This window comes from Falco punctatus, assembly GCF_963210335.1.
Source record: "Falco punctatus genome assembly, chromosome: 12".
Lineage (NCBI taxonomy): Eukaryota > Metazoa > Chordata > Aves > Falconiformes > Falconidae > Falco > Falco punctatus.
This window is the reverse complement of record NC_137592.1, coordinates 30,486,815-30,506,572: the sequence shown is the minus strand read 5'-3', so window position 1 is coordinate 30,506,572 and position 19,758 is coordinate 30,486,815. Positions and strand designations below refer to the sequence as shown.

The following is a 19,758-nucleotide window of genomic DNA, read 5'->3' as shown; positions in this document are numbered from 1 at the left end:
CACAGATGTTGTCAGAAGGGTTTGTTATATTTCTAGGCTTTTACGGAGCTAGATGGAGAAGTTTAAGTTAATGGGAAGACATTAAATCAAGCCTGATTTGTATACAGATTTCATAGAACAACGAAAACAATTCTGTCTGTAGAAATAATAGCTAAACTAACAGATTAAAATAAAAGACCAGAGTTAGCATGAATAGAGTATTTTTAATGCCTGAGCAGGGTCAGCCAGCACACAAAAAACTAACAAAACAGCGAGAGGTACAAGCTGAGTTATAAAGCACCCAGGTTTTAATTTCTCCTCCACCAACCTGCAAAACCCTGCGCAGTTCTGCGTCTGTCCGTGCGTGCAGGAAAGAAAAGGCTTCCTCCAAGCACTGCTGCTCAGAAAAAGCACCGTGGTTTTTTATTAATATTATGTGGATCTATATATAATCAGTAACATATATATTTGTCAGTAATACATATATTTAGTCACTACTACAGAGTAGTAACTTAAAATCCCGAATTCTGGTAGACAATTTTGTAGGGACAAATGATACTAACTAAAAATTCCACACGACACAAGGAAAAAAGTGTTAAGACTGAAATCAAATTAAGAATGCACTCTTTTACGAGAAGCTGACTTACTTTTAAAGATGATCTTAAAGGCTGTAACTCCCCTGGCTATAAAACAGCCGAGTCTTCTGAAGAGCATGCATTTGTATTCTCTGCCTGCTAAAGGCTGTCTATGACTGCAGACTAAGATCAACTTTCCTGTCCAACTCTTCATAGAGAATTTTATCAGAGAAACCTCACTGTACAAAAGCAGCATATTAAGGACTGCTTTAAGACAGCTAAGACTTCAATCTCACCACAGAAGTTTCAGAATATGCACAGTTGTAAGTTTAATTTCATATTTCCTTTATACAAAGGAAAGTGGAAAACACTCATGTACCATTAATTTTAGTTTCCCTCAGGTTTCTTTCAAACTCAGATCTCTTCTTAATCCAATGTAGCGGAGGTAAACCCTTCCTGGACACACTTAACTAAATAATACTGATAAATTCTTCTTTTCTAATCCTATAGAAATTACAAGAATAATATCATTAACTACAGCCTCAGGTACTGCCTCTTCAAGGGGGGGGGGGGAGCCAAGCCACCATCTTACTTTTCTAATCAGGTTTTCTTTTCCGTACAAAGCACCTGGGATTTTAAGATTTTAACACCCTGAAGGAAGCCTACTACAGCAAGTTGCTGTAGTCGATTAATACCTGCATTTGTGTTTTGCAGCCAGAAATAGCAAGGCACTGTCCTAAGCTTCCTTTAGAAACTCCCTGGTGACCCAAACTGTCCCCAGACAAACATCTCTCACAAACATCAGCCCAAGACCAGTCATCACCACCTCATGTAAGCAGTAACTAGCACCTTAAATTTGCAAAGCTCTTTTCATGATATAGAATCCCAGTATGCTTTACAACCTCTGAAGTATCAAGACAGACACCTAAGATGGGCACACAGGAGCAGAAATCTGCTATCTGAAGCCTAATATTGAGAATTACTTTACTCCAGCACACATTTGAGCAGCATAAAGATCACACTGACTATCCCCTGTCATTTTGCCCAATACAATCAGAGTTGTTACATGCATTTACAAAAATAAAATTCCAAATTTAGTGCGCAGGCAAAAGCTGCCCCGGTCTCCGGCAGCGAGCCTCCAGCTGGTGGCAATATTTACCCAAGCAGCAGGAGCAGCCTTGCAGGGGGACCTGCCACAAGCACCAGTTCTTCCAGTACTTTAAGACACAAAGATTTGAATCCAGGGTTTTGTTTTATCAACAACTCAAACCACTGTGAGTTGTATATATACCCCTCTAGCCCACCTTACATATAAGAGAGAATACCCCCAACCAAGGGGTCAAAATCTTTCTGTTAAGATTTTGCACCCTGATGATATTGTAGGACCAAATTGTACCCATTTCATTAAATTACGTCTGAATGAGCGTCACAAGTTGTTCATTTGAGCTGTCTTTCAGCTTTGCCAAATACATGTGCATGCACAAGCGTCTGTAGTTCAGCAGCAGGCAACCCAACAACTTTAACAGGTCCGTGCGAGAGGCTCATGCCCAGGTAAGAAAGGCTTCTTCCAAAAAAGCACGCTGCACCTTCACACTTACTCCCCTCCACACTAAACAGCTCAAGTTCTTCTGTCTCCTGCCTGCTCCTCCCCAAACCCTGTGACCCGTTATCATTTCTTCTTAGCATGCTAGCACAAAGTTGGTTTTGTTTCCTCAGTTAAGAAACATGCTATAAATGCTTCTGTAGCATCAAATGACTCGACAGTTTCCCTCCCTGAAAATCACCATTACAACCTAAAAGAAAAAAAAAGAAAAAAAAGAGCTAAACTAAAAGACACAGCTTGCCTAAACAACAAAACTTTTCAAGACAACAGTGATGGAGTACAACAGTACATATATCCTCAAATCACGATTTTCAGAATTTAAAGTGCGTTAGCGTTTTAGGTGGGGAATGTGAAATTCCAGGCTTCTAGCAATGAAAAGATGTGTAATAGAGTAATCACAGATACAGCAAACCAGGAACAAAGAGCCCCACAGTGATGCATCTTAGTTTACCTGTACTGTCTGTATTCTTACAAAGACAACGGTGTCATCCCAGTAAGATCACAGCGATCCCTGTACTCTGATTATCTTCCTACCCTCCTAAAAGACTCCACAATGACTCACAGGTCTAGACCCAAACAGAGAGTTTCAAAACTCCTCTGCAGAAACAAAGAAGTCATAGAGCCCAAGCATGACCTGGCTCAGTGGTCCTGCTGTTTACACAGGCAAGCCACACAGCACAGATGAAGAAAAACTGGCTAAAGCAGCTGCAGGCACCTCAGGCTGAGGCTGAAGGTGATGCTCCCCTCACTAAACACACATTTTTGGTTGCTGTGGCTGTGTTAGCTTTCCACCGGTGAGGCTTCCCTGAACTACCTCACACTGGGGTGGCCCTATCAGCTGTGGACAAGCCCAGTTGTATCCTGATGCTGGTTTAACCTGGCTAGAGAATTATGCCCTCAAGCCACAGTCCTACAAATATTTCCAAACTGGCAGAAACCAGCACTGTCACCACAACAAGTGTGAGGTAGTATTGCTGCCTGCTGCTCCCATACCTTCTCCCTCAAGACAGAAGTGAACTAAATCAAAGTATCTCCAGGCAAGTACCCAAAACCCTCAAGATGGATTTAGTACTAGGAATCGGCCTTCATTCCACTACTACAGGACAGGTCTTTGGATTGAAGTTGCTACTACTGGCTTTTAATCTCAAATGTATAACTTGAAGCAACCATGAATATGCTGACTATTTTTTGCAGCTCTGTTGAAGTACTACATTTTTATTATAGAGTCCAAGGGCAGCTTTGGACCCTAGGAGAGCCACAGAAATCACACCGCGCACACTTCTAGGGTGCTGGGTACACAAAATGCTACTGAGCAGCTGGACGAAAGTGCTCTACCTCAGGCTCCCTGTTATTTAACCTGAAACATTAAGCAACGTAAGAGAAAGATGCATCCAAACATCAGTCTCCTGCCTTTTCTAATTTTCCTAACCAGCCCCCAAACCATGCTACCATGAAGACAATACTGGGTATTTGTAACTTCAGTACAGGCGACTTACAGATATTAAATTCAATAAATGCATTCTTCCAAATAATCAAAGTTCACTCCTTTACATCAGTTAAATGTATATAACATAAAACTACTATGTATCAGGGAAGCAAGATTCTTTTCCCACCCTAATTCCTACATATACCACGTGAGTATTCTGTCAAAACCTAAGGATAGTAAATTAAACCCCTGAGATTATATCAGGCGTACCAGGCAAAAATAACTATTTTCTATAACAATCAAGCAAAGCTTTGGAAGCTGTATGTATTGACTGTGAGACTGCAAGCTAATGAGCTCAGAATAAAAAAAAAAAACAAGCAGGATTATCAGAAAAATACTGTTAACTCCAACATAATGGATTTTTCCTCCAAAGATACTTACTGCAGTCTTACGTATTCTGAAATAGGTTACCAATGATTCATTATTTTTGCATAAGTGTTTGAACATTTTCCAACCCCAGCAGATAAGGCAAGGTAAAGAAGAAAACAATTCTTCAGCAGAAAAATAAAATCTTGGTTCTTATCCTTGCCAGCAAGGTACCACTTGATGCAATTAAGATCTTGCTCCTGAAGCAGACTGCTGCAACAGCAGTATTTTTAGACCCTGAGGGAAGGGAATGCTTGGCATCACTCTGAAGCATATGCAAATAAAGCAGAAGCACACAAGCAAAGCTATGCTTTGCCTCCTCTAGCCAGAAAGCATGTCAAAGCGAAGAACTGCAGGGCTCCGAGGCACGCGCACAAATTCCTACAACAAAAAAAGAAATGCAGAAAGGAAACAGTTTTTTCTTCATTTATAAGGCAAGGTTGGCAGCACTCCTGATGGTACTGTCACACACCTCTCCCTTCACGTGGCCAAGAGCTGCACGCTGCAAGCTGTGTTTCAGAGCAACAGAACGAGGGATCTTCAGGAACGTTTCCACAGGCAAGCAGTGGCCAGAGCCTGTCAAGGGTCCCACGGTTTCTCTCCAGAGGCCAGAAGGCCACCTACGCCCTGCGGCAGGGACCCAGAAAGGCCTTGCCAGCATCTCCCCCTCATCAGCTCCTGCTGATGGTTCACTCTGCAGCTGGGGCTACTCCATGCCCCCACGGCAGACCAGCCCTGCTCTGCAAGACTTGGGTCCTGAAAATACTAGAATAAAACAACTAGAAAAAAAGTATTGTTCCTGTCTATATTCTAAAGAAACTTTCATGTACCTGGGCATGCAACCTACATGATCACCCCCATCACAGTTAAAACCAAAACAAAGTGTCTTTTCTTTCCCATTCCACAGCCCAGGCCAAGTCACAGAAAAGGGAAATAAACTTTCACTTATGTTTCTCAAAAGTTGTTGCCCAAATGAGTAAAAGTTTATTTTTTTAGTTATTACTGAGAACTGGCATTCAGACTAGAGTTTTATGTAACAACACTATTTAGATTTCATTCACCACTCCTCCTCATTCTCGGTTAAGAAATAACAAAATTATTACCCTTAACAAATTAAACAGCTCCACAGAAGAGGAGCTGGGATAAAAAGGGAAAATTCTCATCTTATATCAGCCTGTTCCTTCACAAAATAATAAATGCTGTTCCCAACTTTTAAACATGCATGCTTATGTAAGAAAAAACACACACAAGATTCATCAGCAAAGTTGAATTTTGCATGTTTTACATAGCAAATCCTCTCCCACTTCAAAAACACAGCAAAATCTTGCTGGACTAAACAGTCTCTTACCCTCAAGGAACTGTACAGACCAGAGTGGTAAGAAGGTATTTCATAAAACAGGATTCTCTAAGTACCTCCAAACACTTTGTCAGAGACAATGTCTTCTGCCCTCCCAACAGTACAGAAGACTTATTAGTTTCCATGCATACATTATCTTTCATGTTATTTTTGTAGTCTTCTATAGGAGTTAAAATATTCAAGTAGAATCTTTATAGTGAATTTTTGAGAAAGGCAGCAGGTTTATGGAGCAATGATGGTAGTGAACAGCTCCATTCCAGATTCAGACACTTTTCCCACTCAAGGATAGGCACATATGCAACTCATCCTCCCGTAGCAAGTTTGGTAATTCAACATGCAACATAAATTAATTAGCGTAAACTGTAAAAAGTCAAGATGGCAGGAGAAAGCAAACACAAGCCAGATTATTAAATCTGAAGACCAGGCTTTTGATATTGCTTGATCTGCATTTAAGATTATGCTAATCTTGTCTTATTTATGACGACAGCAGGTCATGGACCAGCTGCAGAAGAGCGAAAGGATTAATTTTAGATGCCAACTTCCCTCACTTTTTCATGGACTAGTTTTCGTCAGGTGAACAAGCCAAACCAAATTATTCTGTAGCTATGAGACCAAAGAAAGGGAGCAACAGGAGCTGAAGGCCAGAAAGGGGAACTAGGATTGCCCCTTTTGCTAGCTGCCTCGTGTTTTACTGGATCAGATGCTATATGACATTATACCTTTGATTATTTCAGCACACTAAATTCCCCATCAAAAGATGAACCGAGCAGCTACATGAACACCACTGCCAGCGCCAATAACATGGGAACTGGTGACAATCCCCAGTCAGGGAAGCACAGCACTTGTCAGCCAACTCAGTGCCACAGGTTGCTGTATGATGCGTAAGAGTCAAAACCAAACAAAACAGCTTCACATTGAATTCTGACCACTGAAGACCAAGGAAATCCTACACATAGAACAGCTAGTGTGAGGAAGTGTCAAGGACGTGAAGGCAAAAATATTTTAATTTGAATAAAGAATAAGTTTCACAATACCTTTGTTGAACATTGCCATTCCATCAACATAGTACTTAAGCTTCCGGAAAATAAATGCCCATCTTTTAAGAATTACCAGTAAACCCCCATTTCTTATATAGTAACAAAGAACAATGAAGATGACAGAGCAGGAACTCACCAAGTACTATCCAGTCATGGGCAAGTTGGTAAACTCCAAATAGTGAAACTGCCCCACCCAAAACCTCCCAGAGAAACCACAGATGGAAAGCAGCTACAGCTGCCTCTCGGGATAACGCCTTACACTGCTGAGGTTTTGTGCCAGTCTTCCTTTTTAATTAAATACAGCAGTTTGGGATCCAGTGGTAAAACAGTATTACTGCATGGTCTTCAAAGACTAGAGACAGCCAAGGAAAGATATTTCCATTATTGTTTTTTTCTAAGTGTTTGTTTCATTCTTTGCAAGTTTTGATACATTATTAAAATTAAGAGGTTAAGTTTATTACACTACTCCATCAACACTAATGCTCTTAAATTGCCAACCTGTGCACTTCCTTAAAACTTATGTAGACTAAAGACATACTTTGCTGGTAAAAACAAGTATTTCCTCATTTGCATTCATTCTGTACAGAAGAGAAACTCAAAACTCTATATAAACAAAACATGAAAGACTTTTAAAACCCTTATACATGATAAATTAAATTGCAAGTCAAGACAAAAGCCTCTCGCCACGAGTTTCTGTTGCAGTTTCCTAACATGCCACCTTTCCAATGTTTGTGGATATAAATCAAACAGAGCAGAAACAATATTATGTTCACTGTTCTTTCACGGAGAATTTACTGTATTCCTGAATACAATGTTCAAAATAATGACCACCAAAGATACCATGACAAACCAGAGAGCTTTGCACAAGTTTTCATTGTAAAAATTTTCATATGGTCACACTCTTCAACTGGAAATTTCATTAACTTATGGCTGTGATTTTAGGAAAAAAAGCCCAAAAACTGAATAATTAAACACAGATTCTAAGTAAAATTTAACTACCGCAGTAATTACCATCCACCTCCTTTTGGCAGGCTGAGAGCAAAAGAACAGGATGACAGTTACAGATGTACATTTCCCTAAATAAATAGCAATTTGATTATTTCTTAAAATCTGAAAACCAATTTGATGTTTTAACCAAATTTTAGCCTAATTTTCATATCCCTTGAGCCTCAAAATTCAGATGCAGAAGAAACTGAACAAAAGCTTAATCCTTCTATTTATTTTGCACCAAGTGAGGACTTGTCAGGATGAAGTGGGTGAGCTGGAAGTATCAACTAGGAGGTACTATGACTACTTGCTCCAGTGCTGCACCACTGAATGCCACCCATAGTTTACAGATTTGCAACGCTGATTGCTGATCCTTGACCTAGAACACAAATGATTGGGATAACATGCAGAATACAAACAGCTTTTAGGCACATCTCCAGTGCCTCAAACAGCAACACTGTCTTTCCCACACCTGACGGTGTCATGAAAAGTCTTTTCAGCTCTTATTTAGATCCCCCTCTTCCCTCCTCAAACAAGAAAACTAAAAATAAGTCTCTTGCAACACAAGAATCTAAGCTTTTTAATGTGTTTCAAGTGTCTGGGATTTTGATAGAAATTCCTTCCTAGAGACATGGCCTGACACGTGCTTGACTCTACAGAAGTAGAGCTTTTGTTCAATGCTTCTAGGCAGCACTAACCGACAACCTCAGTTTTACAAGCAAACCAAAATTAATATACAGGCGATCTAGTAGTTTTTATAAAAGTAAACATAAGTGAAGGGAGGTGAGGGGGTTAAAGAAGCAGCACTGAGAGTTTCCAAGCTCCAGACATTGCTCTAGGGGACTTAAGAGATGATAACTTCTAGAATGACAAAGGGGACATTTCTCTTAACATTTCTAGAGGCTTGCTGGGAAGCGACCATTTTCATGTCACTGGAATAACAACTTCTATCATATAAAGTATTTATTGCATCACAGTCTACATGACAACAACAAAAAAATATCACATTTCTGTCTTCCAATCCTTTGGATTCAGCCTGTACCTCAGAAGCTTCTTTACCAGTATTTAGGGGCACTCCCAGCATTTAAAGCCCATCTTAATTAAGCTATTTAGACAAAGCTTCAAGTCAGTCACATTCTCCCCTCCCTTACTGAGGACACAGGCTACCGCCTACTAATTTATCTGCCTGAAATCAGTCTGTTGCTGTGCAGAACTACTGACCCGTAGTCAGAAAAGTACTGAAGGTCTTTCCAGAGCTGCTAGCCACAATGGCAGAAGCAACAATGCCCATCTACAATCCTTGCAGGGACAGCTGCAGGTTAGAAAAGAACGCAGAAGTAGTGAAAACCTAATGCAGAGCAACCTACATTAGAAGGAAACTCAAGGCCTCTAGTTCCAGCTCCTGCTCAAAACAAGGCTAATTTCTGTGAACAAGTACAGAAATCCCTCCGTCTCTCTGAGCACACATTCCAGAGTCTGGCCATCCTCACAGTGAAGATTTTTTGTCTTTCTATCTAGCTGGGGGGTCCTTTGGTGGGTGTCTGTTTTGCGTTCAACTTTTGCTGTCCCTTGCAAGAAGCACCGGGATTCACCTTCTCTACAATTCCCACCCACTAGGCAGGTGAAAGCAGCAGTGAGCTCTGTCCCTTAGCCTTCTCTTCTCCAGGCTACAAACAGCTCCCTCAGCATCGCCTCAACCACCACACGCTGCAGCCCACGATCCTCACCAGCGGCCTCCAGCTGGACTGGGTCCTGCTTGTCCATCTACCAGGACTGCAAAGCCCCACACTGGATACTGCACTCTAGGTGCAGCCTCACAGCTACCAAGCAGATGTGAACAACCATGTTCCTCAACGTGCCCTTAGCAGTGGAGCCCAGTGCCCAGACACCCTTCACCACTGTGAGGGCACGCTGCTGACTCCCCTGGCCGACTCTTCTGCCAGCGCATGCAAAGATGCGAGCATCACGCTTCGCTCCAGCAGGTGCCAGGGTGGCTCAGGACCTTCAAGAGAGCCAGGGCCTATGATTAATGTTTCTTCTAGTTGTCTCAAGGCAGCTTTGTCCACTTCCTCACCTCGATGGGGCAGGTGTGCTGCAGATGCTCACTGTAACATCCCCCGCCCTGCCGTCCCCCTCTAATCCTGACCCACGCACGTGGCCCGCTCTGCAGCAGAGCTCTGTGCACTCACATCCAAGCCATACCTTTGCAGAAACACAACCCCTCCCATCTTCCCTGCCTGGCCTTCATGATGAGCACGCCCTCCAGCACCCCAGCTGCCTGAGCACATTCCGGTGACCCAAGGGAGATCACAGGCCTGCAATGCACCAACTTCTCACTTCACCTGGCTGCTTCCCATCCATGCTCTGTTGCTGTGCACCTGAGACGAGCCCCCAACCACGTGGCTTCTGAGCTATCCCATATGCATTACCCACTCTGTCGCTCCACTTATCTGCTAGGAAAAGCATATGTTAGTTAACTTACTGCTAAATGAAGCACTGTAAAGGCATTCAAGCCTGCCTACACTACTAGCAACAAGTTGGGATTTTTTTTCATTTTTAAACAAGCTGCTACATTAGTTGTCATTCAAGATTGATTCATAAGAATGTTCTACAAACTTGGAAATTTTACCATGCTAGCCACTTATTCACCTCAAGCTTCCTAAATCTCTTACTTTCTCACTCTGCCAGAGATAGAACTCGTTTCTACAATGTGGCCCCCATGCAGCATGATATCTAGGCACACAGGAGAAAAGCTCAAAACAAGCTATGTTTGAGGACAGCCTTTAACTACTCCAAGATCCCTGCATCTCTTTTATCGCGGTACATAGATATGTAAGAGGTTCAGCCACAGTACGTATAGAGGGCTAAAAAGGTAAGCTGGAATCTTATGATTGTGCTGTGTATAGATGTCAGATAGAGCTTCCCCCAAAGACAGAAAAAAATTAAATATATTCAGCATGAGCTCTCTTCTCAGGGCACAACAGAAGCACAGTTTTTACACTGTGACATATTTCTCAGACTTTCCCATATCTGAACAATAAAGGTTACATACTGAAGTTGCTTGCTGTATTACAGTCGATCATGTTATGCAATTAAAATATTATTTCCACTTCCTGTCTCTGCGACTACATTTTAATTTCAGAAACATGCTGACTATAAGGCAAGGCGCAAGAACCTCATGCACTTGCCTTCTGAACACACGTGTGTCTGAGAAGCAGGGCTGTATCTTGTATCCTTATGACTGCTAATTATTTTTCTAATCATGGAAAATCAGCCAGACATGGGCAAGGTACCAAGCCCTTCAAGGCACACAAGTATCAAGAACCCCTGTTTTCTTAGTTCTCACTAGGAGCTGTTCCAGCAGATAAACATTTTATCTGAAGCATGTGCACTATGTACATTAATTTGCATTCTTACTGTATCAATGGTTAATATAGCCTAGTGATGTAGCTCTGTGTTCTATTTATCCATAAAGGTTAACACCACATTGCAGGTTACAAACTACTGAAAGAAGTTGATCCATTTAGATCCAAAAGATTACTTGCACCACCTACAGGTCTCAGCAGAGGGTTACAAGAGTCTCACTTTTCTACATGAACTTTTGCACATCCAATTCTACCCTACTAAAATACAAGTTAAGTCAAAATAGCTCCTGTATAAGCAAAACAAGAGGCTTACTTCAAAACACGTCACCTAACATCAGCCTAAACTGCACTGATCTAGTTTTGCAAACAGTTTTGCACTGGTTAGGTTAGTGTTAAATGGGGTCCTTTAAAGGTGGCACACTTCAAGCAATAAATAATCAGTAACTCCCCTTGACAACATAAGACATGTAAAGGAACAGCAGTCCAGATATTTCCTTCCCAAACCACCTATGTGTTCTCAATTGTAGTTTGTAATTCTTAAAACAGCCACAATATAATGTAAAGCATATAGAAAACAACTTAGCAACTGCATATCTTCCAAAAGATACTTGAATCTGTCAATACATCTCAGTCTCACTAACAGCTTCTCTTATTATGCTTGTTCCTTTGGACTAAAAAAAAAAGACCTACACACTTTGAAAAGCATTAAGACTGAGGATGGCACACCAACAGCTTATGAGTAAAATACATTGCTTTTATCCCAAAGAACTAAATTTACCCAAGCAGTACTTGAAGGCAAGATGCGTTCAGACAGGCTTGGCTATGTTGCAGAATAACCTGAAAAGAGTATGACTATATTATTTCAGTGTCTGTAAGTACAAACTACTTCTAACAAATTGCAGCCCCAACGATTCTGTGGTTGGGCAAGATAAAGGAGGTTATCAATAGACCCCTTTCAACCTTGTAACACGTGGATACACCAACCTCCACAAGCTTCACTAAGAGCTTAACTCCATTTAATTACTCCTCCTTTAAATATAGCTTTTCATAAATGCAGTCAACATTAGCCACACAGAATCACAACACAAAATGCAAAGATGATCACAACTCAAACAGGTCAAGTTACATTTTCCGCCTCAGTTAACCACAGTTTTACAAAGAAAACACTGTCTCTCTCCCAAACTTGCAGGACTTGCGATGTACAGCAAGGAGCAAACAAGTCTGACAAAGAAGTTTAAATTTCCAGTGTTTACTTTTTGACATAAGAAAACTACCAACGGGAGTAGGAACTTTCAAAATCTTAACACCAACATAACTGTAAAATTAAACTTGGCTCAGATCTTAGGATCCAAAACTGACCTAAGTAGAAGAACCTGGGTAGGTAATCAAGAACTAATGGCAAAAGCTCTTGTAACACAAGAGTAAGATACAGCATTCAGTAAACTTGGGGACAAATATTTTAGTGTCACATTAATAACATTTCTAAGCGGGCTCTGATCAAGTTACTACACACCATTCTGCAAATGATTACAAAAAGCAGAAAGATTTATTGCAAGCAGCAGATTAACAGTCTCCAGAAATCTAGAGAGAAAACTACTCTTTGCATAACTTAAATATCAGCATACCAAGCCAGAATGTCTTTTTTGGTAATAATGATCTGTGCTAAAGCCCAACAACGTATACAGACACACCTGTAATGCCTCATCTGAAATACAAGCCTTAGAGAAGGTACCAAAGTTAAATTCAGTTTTCTGGCCTCTTCTGCTTTGTCAAGATACACATTAATATACATCTTGCAATGCATTAACCTGATAACCACTTGACTTGCATGAAATCTGGTTTTAGATTATAAGAATACAGCTATATTTAGCACAAGTTTAAAAAAAAAAGTGTAACTTCTGTTTGCAGGGTGAACACGAGATAAATACAAGCAGCAGGAATATGGCCTTTGCAGTTTTCCTTTCTGAAAGACTGAGATTTATCTGCACATTCTCAGCAGAGATTTGCCAGATTCTCTAAGGTTTCGTACTGACAGATACTGCTATCTGCATGGTGACACGCAGCAGTATGAAAGCAGAAGGAAGAAAAAGACCACTCCTGTTAGGGCCACAATCTCTAGACAAGATACGATAATAGTGACCCAATGAAACCAAAGGTAGGTTTTTTTCCTGGAAAGAGGAAGAGGTCACTACTGCTTAATTGTTCTGTGGATTTCTTTTTTTTTAATGGGTGAAATGGAAGTGACATCAAAATATTATTATACAGACTGAGCATTTGCAGTACGACCAACGGTTAGGAAGTGGCTGCTACACTGCTTTAGCCTGTAGCATGAATCATTTGACCATCTAAACATATCATACCTCCTGTTTCAAATGTTGTAACTGCAAAAAACATTTAATCTAATAGTAACCCGTCAATCTGCATCTCAGGGAAAAACATCTTCTGCTCTGTTAAACTACAATGTGTTACAGGGTAGCACACAAAAACCTCCAACCACGTTATTTCTTGATTGTAGTATTTTGCGCTTAAAACAAAAGAGCCTTCTGCAAAATATTTACTAAGTTGTGCAAGTTTATCAAATGCATAATACTGTTACCTTTCTTCAATTCTATTCTTGTCCATAAGTGGTTGTTTGATCCACTGATTAACTAGTCTTTGTCCTTGGGGGGTTCTGCATTTATTTAGTAAACCTGCTAGAGACTGTGCAGTATTAGCATTTTCCACAGAACTCTGGAAAGAAAGCAAAAGAAAAAAACAAAGTTAGTGAAGTTTACTGACATTGAATGGCACTTAACTTTGCTACCTAGGAACAGTTCAGTATTTTTTTTGTATTCAACTTGGCACCCATCAAAAAAGGCAAACGAAACAGCATGGCATCAAAGCACTTACACTCTGGTCCCTGGAATATGGCAAGCAAGACATAGGTTTGTCTATTTTGAAATTCAGCCTGACTGCACAGGACAGTTAGAAACATACCTAGTCACTGGGCAGTTTGTCCTTTGAATAGGAAAAGTGGAAATATACCTAGATATTCGCTTGTTTGCCCTTTATAAGGTCGAAAAATAGAGGTCCTGTCCATCAAAAAAAAAAAAAAAAAAGCAAGAAACAGGACTTGGGTTCAAGGGTTTTGCTTGGAGATCTTTGAGGGGTGGGGCAGGGACACAATGAGGCAATGGGAAAAAACACAGTTATCCAAATTCTCTCAAGCTTCCCTAGATCACCTCTGGAGTACTATAAACATCTCTAAGCTTACCCTGTTCAGATTATAGTTTATTATCTATAATTTATGCTTAATATCAACTGGACTCAAGACAGCCTTTTAGGCATTTTTCTTGGGGTTCTCTTTGTTCTTTGCACAAACAGCGAAGCAGCAAAAATTTTGGTTAACACTGAAAAACAGCAAATAAGCTTGTTTCAGCTCTTAACTTTGAAATTAAAATCTCAACCCTCTCTACCCTAGAACACCTACAATTAAAACAGCAGGCAAGCATTCACCCAGGGGCAGGTCTGGATGCCTGTCAACAACTGGGATGCAGAACTAGCATCACCACAAGAGGAAAAGAATGCAGTGAGAAGGTATACTAACACATCTAATCCCTAGAAAAACTAGTATCTAAAGTGGATGTACCTATTTTCAATGTTCTGGACAGTATTGCATATGAAAAACTTCTGAATCCAAAAAAGTGTCACAGAGTACATAGATCTATTGCACACAAATAACCTACTTCAGCACATCCCATTTGGAAGGCTGCAGTTTCATATAATCAGCCACAACTGCTGTGCCACAAGAACTTTACCAGCCTACTCCACAGAGCAACTCAAATTACAAAATACTTTGCTTTAGGTGCCTGCCCAAAAACCTCCGCACAGCTTGCCAAACAGGCAACAACACAGATCTCTGTTACATGGCAAACCCCTTGTTTCAAAGCTCACAACAGACACGACAGTGTATTTCCTATCATAACACACAACACCTGCAAGGATTTATAAAGGGATGTAGCTAAGACAGTGCTGAACTTCCTAGAGCACCTCCATAAAGCTTGAAAAGAGATACAATTTTTGCTACAGTGGTACAGAATCAAGAAATAAAGAAAAAAAATATCAGAACATCTCTCTCCAAGGTAATCAGCTCAGATGCTGAATATATGCTCTTTTTTTCCTTCAGAAATCCCTCCAAGGTAAACCAGGGACCCTATTTGTCATTTCCTCCTATATATTCAAAGCTCAAGCGGATTGGCTCCAAGCAAAGATCACTAAGCAGGGTTTACTAACATGAAAATAAAAGAGAAACACCACTTTGAGTCCATATTTTCCTACAGCTACATAAAGGGGTGAAGCAGAAAAACAGACATGCAGTCTCCCTGGATTTGTAGAAAACATGTGTAAAAAGTAAAACTGACACTGGCCAGTTAGCATGCCATGGTGCTTTCAGAACGTTCTTAAGTACTGTCCTGTTCATTGCCCTGCCTGCTGCAGCCACCTCTCCCTTTCCACCACCACCAGCAATGCTCCTGCCTGCCACATGCTTCCCGTTTCCTCTAATACTATCTAATTCACATTTCTATTCTCTTTCCCCAAAACAGTACTACTGTATAACTATTCTTTGGAGACCCCTATTATACCACAAAACTACAGAACCCTCCTCCTCTCCCACAACCCAAGTCTGGTCCTGACACTGGAGAAGAGAACTTCTCCAACTAAAACCAAGGAAATACAAAACACAAACACTTGTTTATGGCCTGTTCCTACCTCCTTACTGATCTTCTCTTCATTCAAAGTAAGCTAACAAAATAAAAGGCAGCAACAGCAGCTGTTTAAAACACACACTGCACAGGAGTAGCTGAACACAAAGCTAAAATGTGTAAGTTGACATTAATCAGTATCTAGGTAGCTACGATTCAGCAGTCAGGCTACTTATGAAGCAGCTATGTAAGTATATTGCAAACCACTTACCAATTCAAGCGTGCATTTCTTACCTGAAAAAGGTTGAGGGCTTGAACTGCTGCATTATCTAGAACCATATACTGACTAAGATCAAAAGTAGTCAGTTCAAATTGTCCAAAATTAGACTCATCTGACAGCAACTCCAAAAACTTGATAATAGCCGACAAAGAAGAAACAGCAACCTGCAGTTTAAAAAAAAAAACACACAAACCAACACATAAAAGACACCACATTCTAGTTAGAAACACTCCTGAACTGGAGAGTATTGATTGATAAATGCCCCTAGAAAATTATAATCAGGGAAGACTGAGCCATGTCAGTTCCAGCATGGCTATGACAGCCGTCCTGTTTGACAAGACTTCATTTTCATAGGGACATTCTATGGCACTGCAGTGTCTTTCTAGGTAGGTGCAAGAACAACTACGTATTTGCATAACCTGATAAACAAAGTGTGAAGTGCACATCTTGCCAGCTTTCCAAAGCTGTTATCAGGATGTTTCTTGCTCAGGAAAACAAACAAGTTATTGCAGATAAATGAGATGTCATGGATCATCTCAGGACATGGTTTCAGGGTTAGTTTTCAGCCAGAACAAGGATCTGATCTGACTCAATGCACGGCATTACAAACGCTAGTGCCAGCACAAAAGGGAGGTGGCAGCGTGACTGACTTATTCAGCTGCAACACACTTCAAACAATTTTAACCTGTTATGAAATCACACATTAAGGGAGAATAACTCTGTACTTTATACCTGCAGTGAGCATCAGCAGCAAAGGGCATTTTAAATGTTTATCTCAAACAAATCACCTATAGTTTGGAGCTAAGAACAAACATGTTCAGTTCACATGCAGGCATTAAATCATATGCTTGAGACATAAGATGTTATGAAACAGAAATATTATCATAAACAGTACTTTGTTTTCAAATTCCAATTTTCCTGTCATGCAAAATAATCAAAGTATTCTATTTTGGTCCTTAGGCTAGATAGGTTATGAACAGGAAGGACCTCTTATGCACAGTCTATTTCCTTACCAGAATTTACTGCTTTAAAAAAAATAAGTGAAGGGTTTTCTCATTTTGTTTCAGGACCCCTGGAATTCAACTTTAACAAAGACTCAAGCTGAGCGGAACTGTCAAAACACTTCAGCAAGAATGCAGAGGAGATCAGTTCACAACACGTGCACAGACCACTCTGCTTCTAAAAAACAGGGGCACATTAAATATCACTCTGTGCTCACCTGTTTTTCCATCTCTGGCAGTGCTGCACTATTCATTTGTTCTTCTTTTCTTGATTTTAACAAGCGATTCAGATCCTGAACAATATCTTTTGTTGTGAAATCCGCCTTTTTCCTGTCTGTAATCAGGATTCCTCCCCTCTGGATGACCTGTTGTCCATAAACACGCAGAGTTATCAATTACTTTCAATATTCAGGGGACAGATGTTCATCACATAGAAACAAACCCTGAAGAGGTATTTCTTTCCTGCTAGGTTGCAGAGAGAAGAATGACAGGAAGATTTTACCCTTAGTACAACCTTTGTTGATTAAAATGCCAATGGTCGACAAATAAATTTTGGATGCGTAAATCAAAACTTCGACTTAACACATTGCTCCTTAGTTTTTTCATAAATCATGGAGCCTAGCTAATAAGCTAGAATACAGCTTTTTAGGTAAAAGTTTCATCTAACTGTAATCCATAATGGTTCCCTTACTTGTCGTAGTTTTCCCATCTCTCCTGCAGTCTCTCCTCCTGGTAGCACACACTCCTTCGGTCCCAGTTGAACCAGTAGAGCTTCAAGGTTTGAGAACTGATCGTTATCTGGAAACTCACAGACACTCAATTTTCTCAGTGTAGTGTCGACATACCCCACTCCTACTACTCTTTGTCCATCAGTAGTTGACAGCTTAACCCCCACAACCCCAATGGCCGTTGACATATCACTGTTGGCAAAGAGAACTTCCTCAAACTGGGCAAGATTTCCTGGAGAACCCTATTCAGAAAAGAAATACACTTTTTAAAAACTGTGCATATACACACTTTTTTTTCTTTAAAAAGGACAACTGATAAAACTAAGTACTGAATAGTTCAATATAATATAAGGAATACAGCTGTTCTATTTTTTTAACCATTAAAATTTCACATATCACCTACAAAAAGTGAACTACTTCAGGTTTCCTTTATTTCCCAACCTACGGCAAAGATACAGAACAAGCTCTTCCGACCTTACAGCAGTAGAAAATACTGCAATATGTAACAGACCACATGATTTGCCATCGTACCACCAACATCAGTCCCTGAAAATCCCAAAACTCTAAGCTGAGGGGCTCAAGAAACAGTTACAGGTTTATTTTTCCTTCATCTTACAATTATAAAGAAAGGTTGAAAATTGTACCTTGTATGCTAAATACCAGTCATTTTCTTTAACAGATTTACTGCCTGCTTTGTTCTTGTAAACTTCAACTCTGTAATGACGAACCAGAAGCAGATCTCTCACAAACGATTCAAAGTTCATTTTACTAAGCACTACACTCTCAAGCTTCTGAGTTCCTACAAAAACAGGAAAAAAAAAAGGAAATCGTGAGATACCTGCATTTGTTCATAATGTTTATTTTCTGTAATCAAAATCCCCAAAAACAGCCTTCAGGAAGGATACTATTCTAATATCAAAGCAGCAAACACGTAAAATCCATGAAACAACACAAAACCACAAGATTCAACTGGTTAATATTAAGAATGAGGAAAGCATACTCCATATCCAAATAAAATCTATGTTCATTTCCAAATGTCACTAAACCTAAACATATATACAAAGAGATCTGTTTCTTCTCACCTTTCCCCTCTCCTAGAAATATTCTTGATTTCGTTTTCTAGTTAATGTTTCGCACATTTTAATCTAATGAGCGGTGGAAACCTGTTACAGGTTTTCCTTCTTGGGTAACATCTTCTCCTTCCCGGATAAGCCACCTTTGTTGACAGAACAGACTGTCACCCTATTCACACCCAAAAGATGGTAAGGCACAAGTGCCAAGAACTTCCTTTTTATCACAATATATACTGTAAAAAAAAAAATATATTCTCAAAAAAAGTATAATAGTTGACATTAAAACCTGACTCAGAAAGTGCCTAATTGACAAAATTCTTGCTTCTGTTCCTATAAGGGTACAGGCAGATAATACAGTTGAACAAATTTTATTCTGTACAGCTGCCAAGAAGTGCAATACTACTTCTACTTCCCCACCTCCCACACCACCTCTGGCACCAGCCTACTCGCAGAGTAAGGTAATTCCGCTATTAAACAAACTGGGGGTTTGGGTGCATATACTAAATTTTCTGCCAGCTCAACAAATGGAATTAACTCAGACTGGCATGAGATAAATGAGAGCTAGGTGACATGTAAGTAAGCACAAGAAAGATAGGGATGATCACATCCTTCTTTTCAGTAGCATGCCTTCATCACATGTGAGGCTCTTCCTTTATGTGAAAGATGATAAAACAGAAAATTTCCACACCTGTAGGAATTGATGGGTTTATTTTACATAGGATTTTTTTAATTTTCTTTCCTCAAGTGTCTATTAAGACTTTTTTCGGAAGCAGGTAAAAAACTGCTCTTTTTGGAAGCAAGTAAAAAATCGCACATAATTATGTTCTCTTTCCCAGTACAGAACTGTCCAACAACACATAATTTTTCTTTTTTTCAGCTGAGTCTACATAACATGCTAGCAGGGGGCAGCTGAAGCTGATGTGTGCTTTGTAATCATCCTGAAAGAAAAAAACCACGTAGTTTTATGTTGACTTTTATTTGGATATGCTAGATAAGGTTTTAAATGTTTTAAAACTGGAGTCAATAGTCATTGTCAATAGGCTTACATCTGTGAAATGTTCATTTTTAAACGGAATACAAAAATAATACTGATGCATGTCTTTCTAGTCTGGAAGACACACTAAATTCTACATTTGAAACTATCAAGCTCTACAACTTTGCCACAGTTTGGTTTTTTTGTGGTTCTGGGGAGGAGATAGGGGTTTTTTTCTGGTTTTACATATCAGCTCATCACTTGCA

At 40.0% G+C, this 19,758-nt stretch overlaps 1 protein-coding gene across 2 annotated transcripts in view; it reads right to left on the bottom strand.

Annotated features, from left to right (window-relative positions):
• Positions 1–19,758, bottom strand: part of MSH2 (mutS homolog 2) — a 51,464-nt gene that overhangs the window by 30,405 nt on the left and 1,301 nt on the right. For both annotated transcript variants that reach the window (XM_080408395.1, XM_080408394.1), the window contains exons 2-6: positions 18,091–18,245; positions 17,410–17,688; positions 16,937–17,083; positions 15,732–15,881; positions 13,352–13,485 (exon numbers count right to left, since the gene is read on the bottom strand). In XM_080408395.1, coding sequence (XP_080264521.1) covers positions 13,352–13,485; positions 15,732–15,881; positions 16,937–17,083; positions 17,410–17,688; positions 18,091–18,245 — 865 coding nt within the window. The remainder of the gene's footprint in view (positions 1–13,351; positions 13,486–15,731; positions 15,882–16,936; positions 17,084–17,409; positions 17,689–18,090; positions 18,246–19,758) is intronic.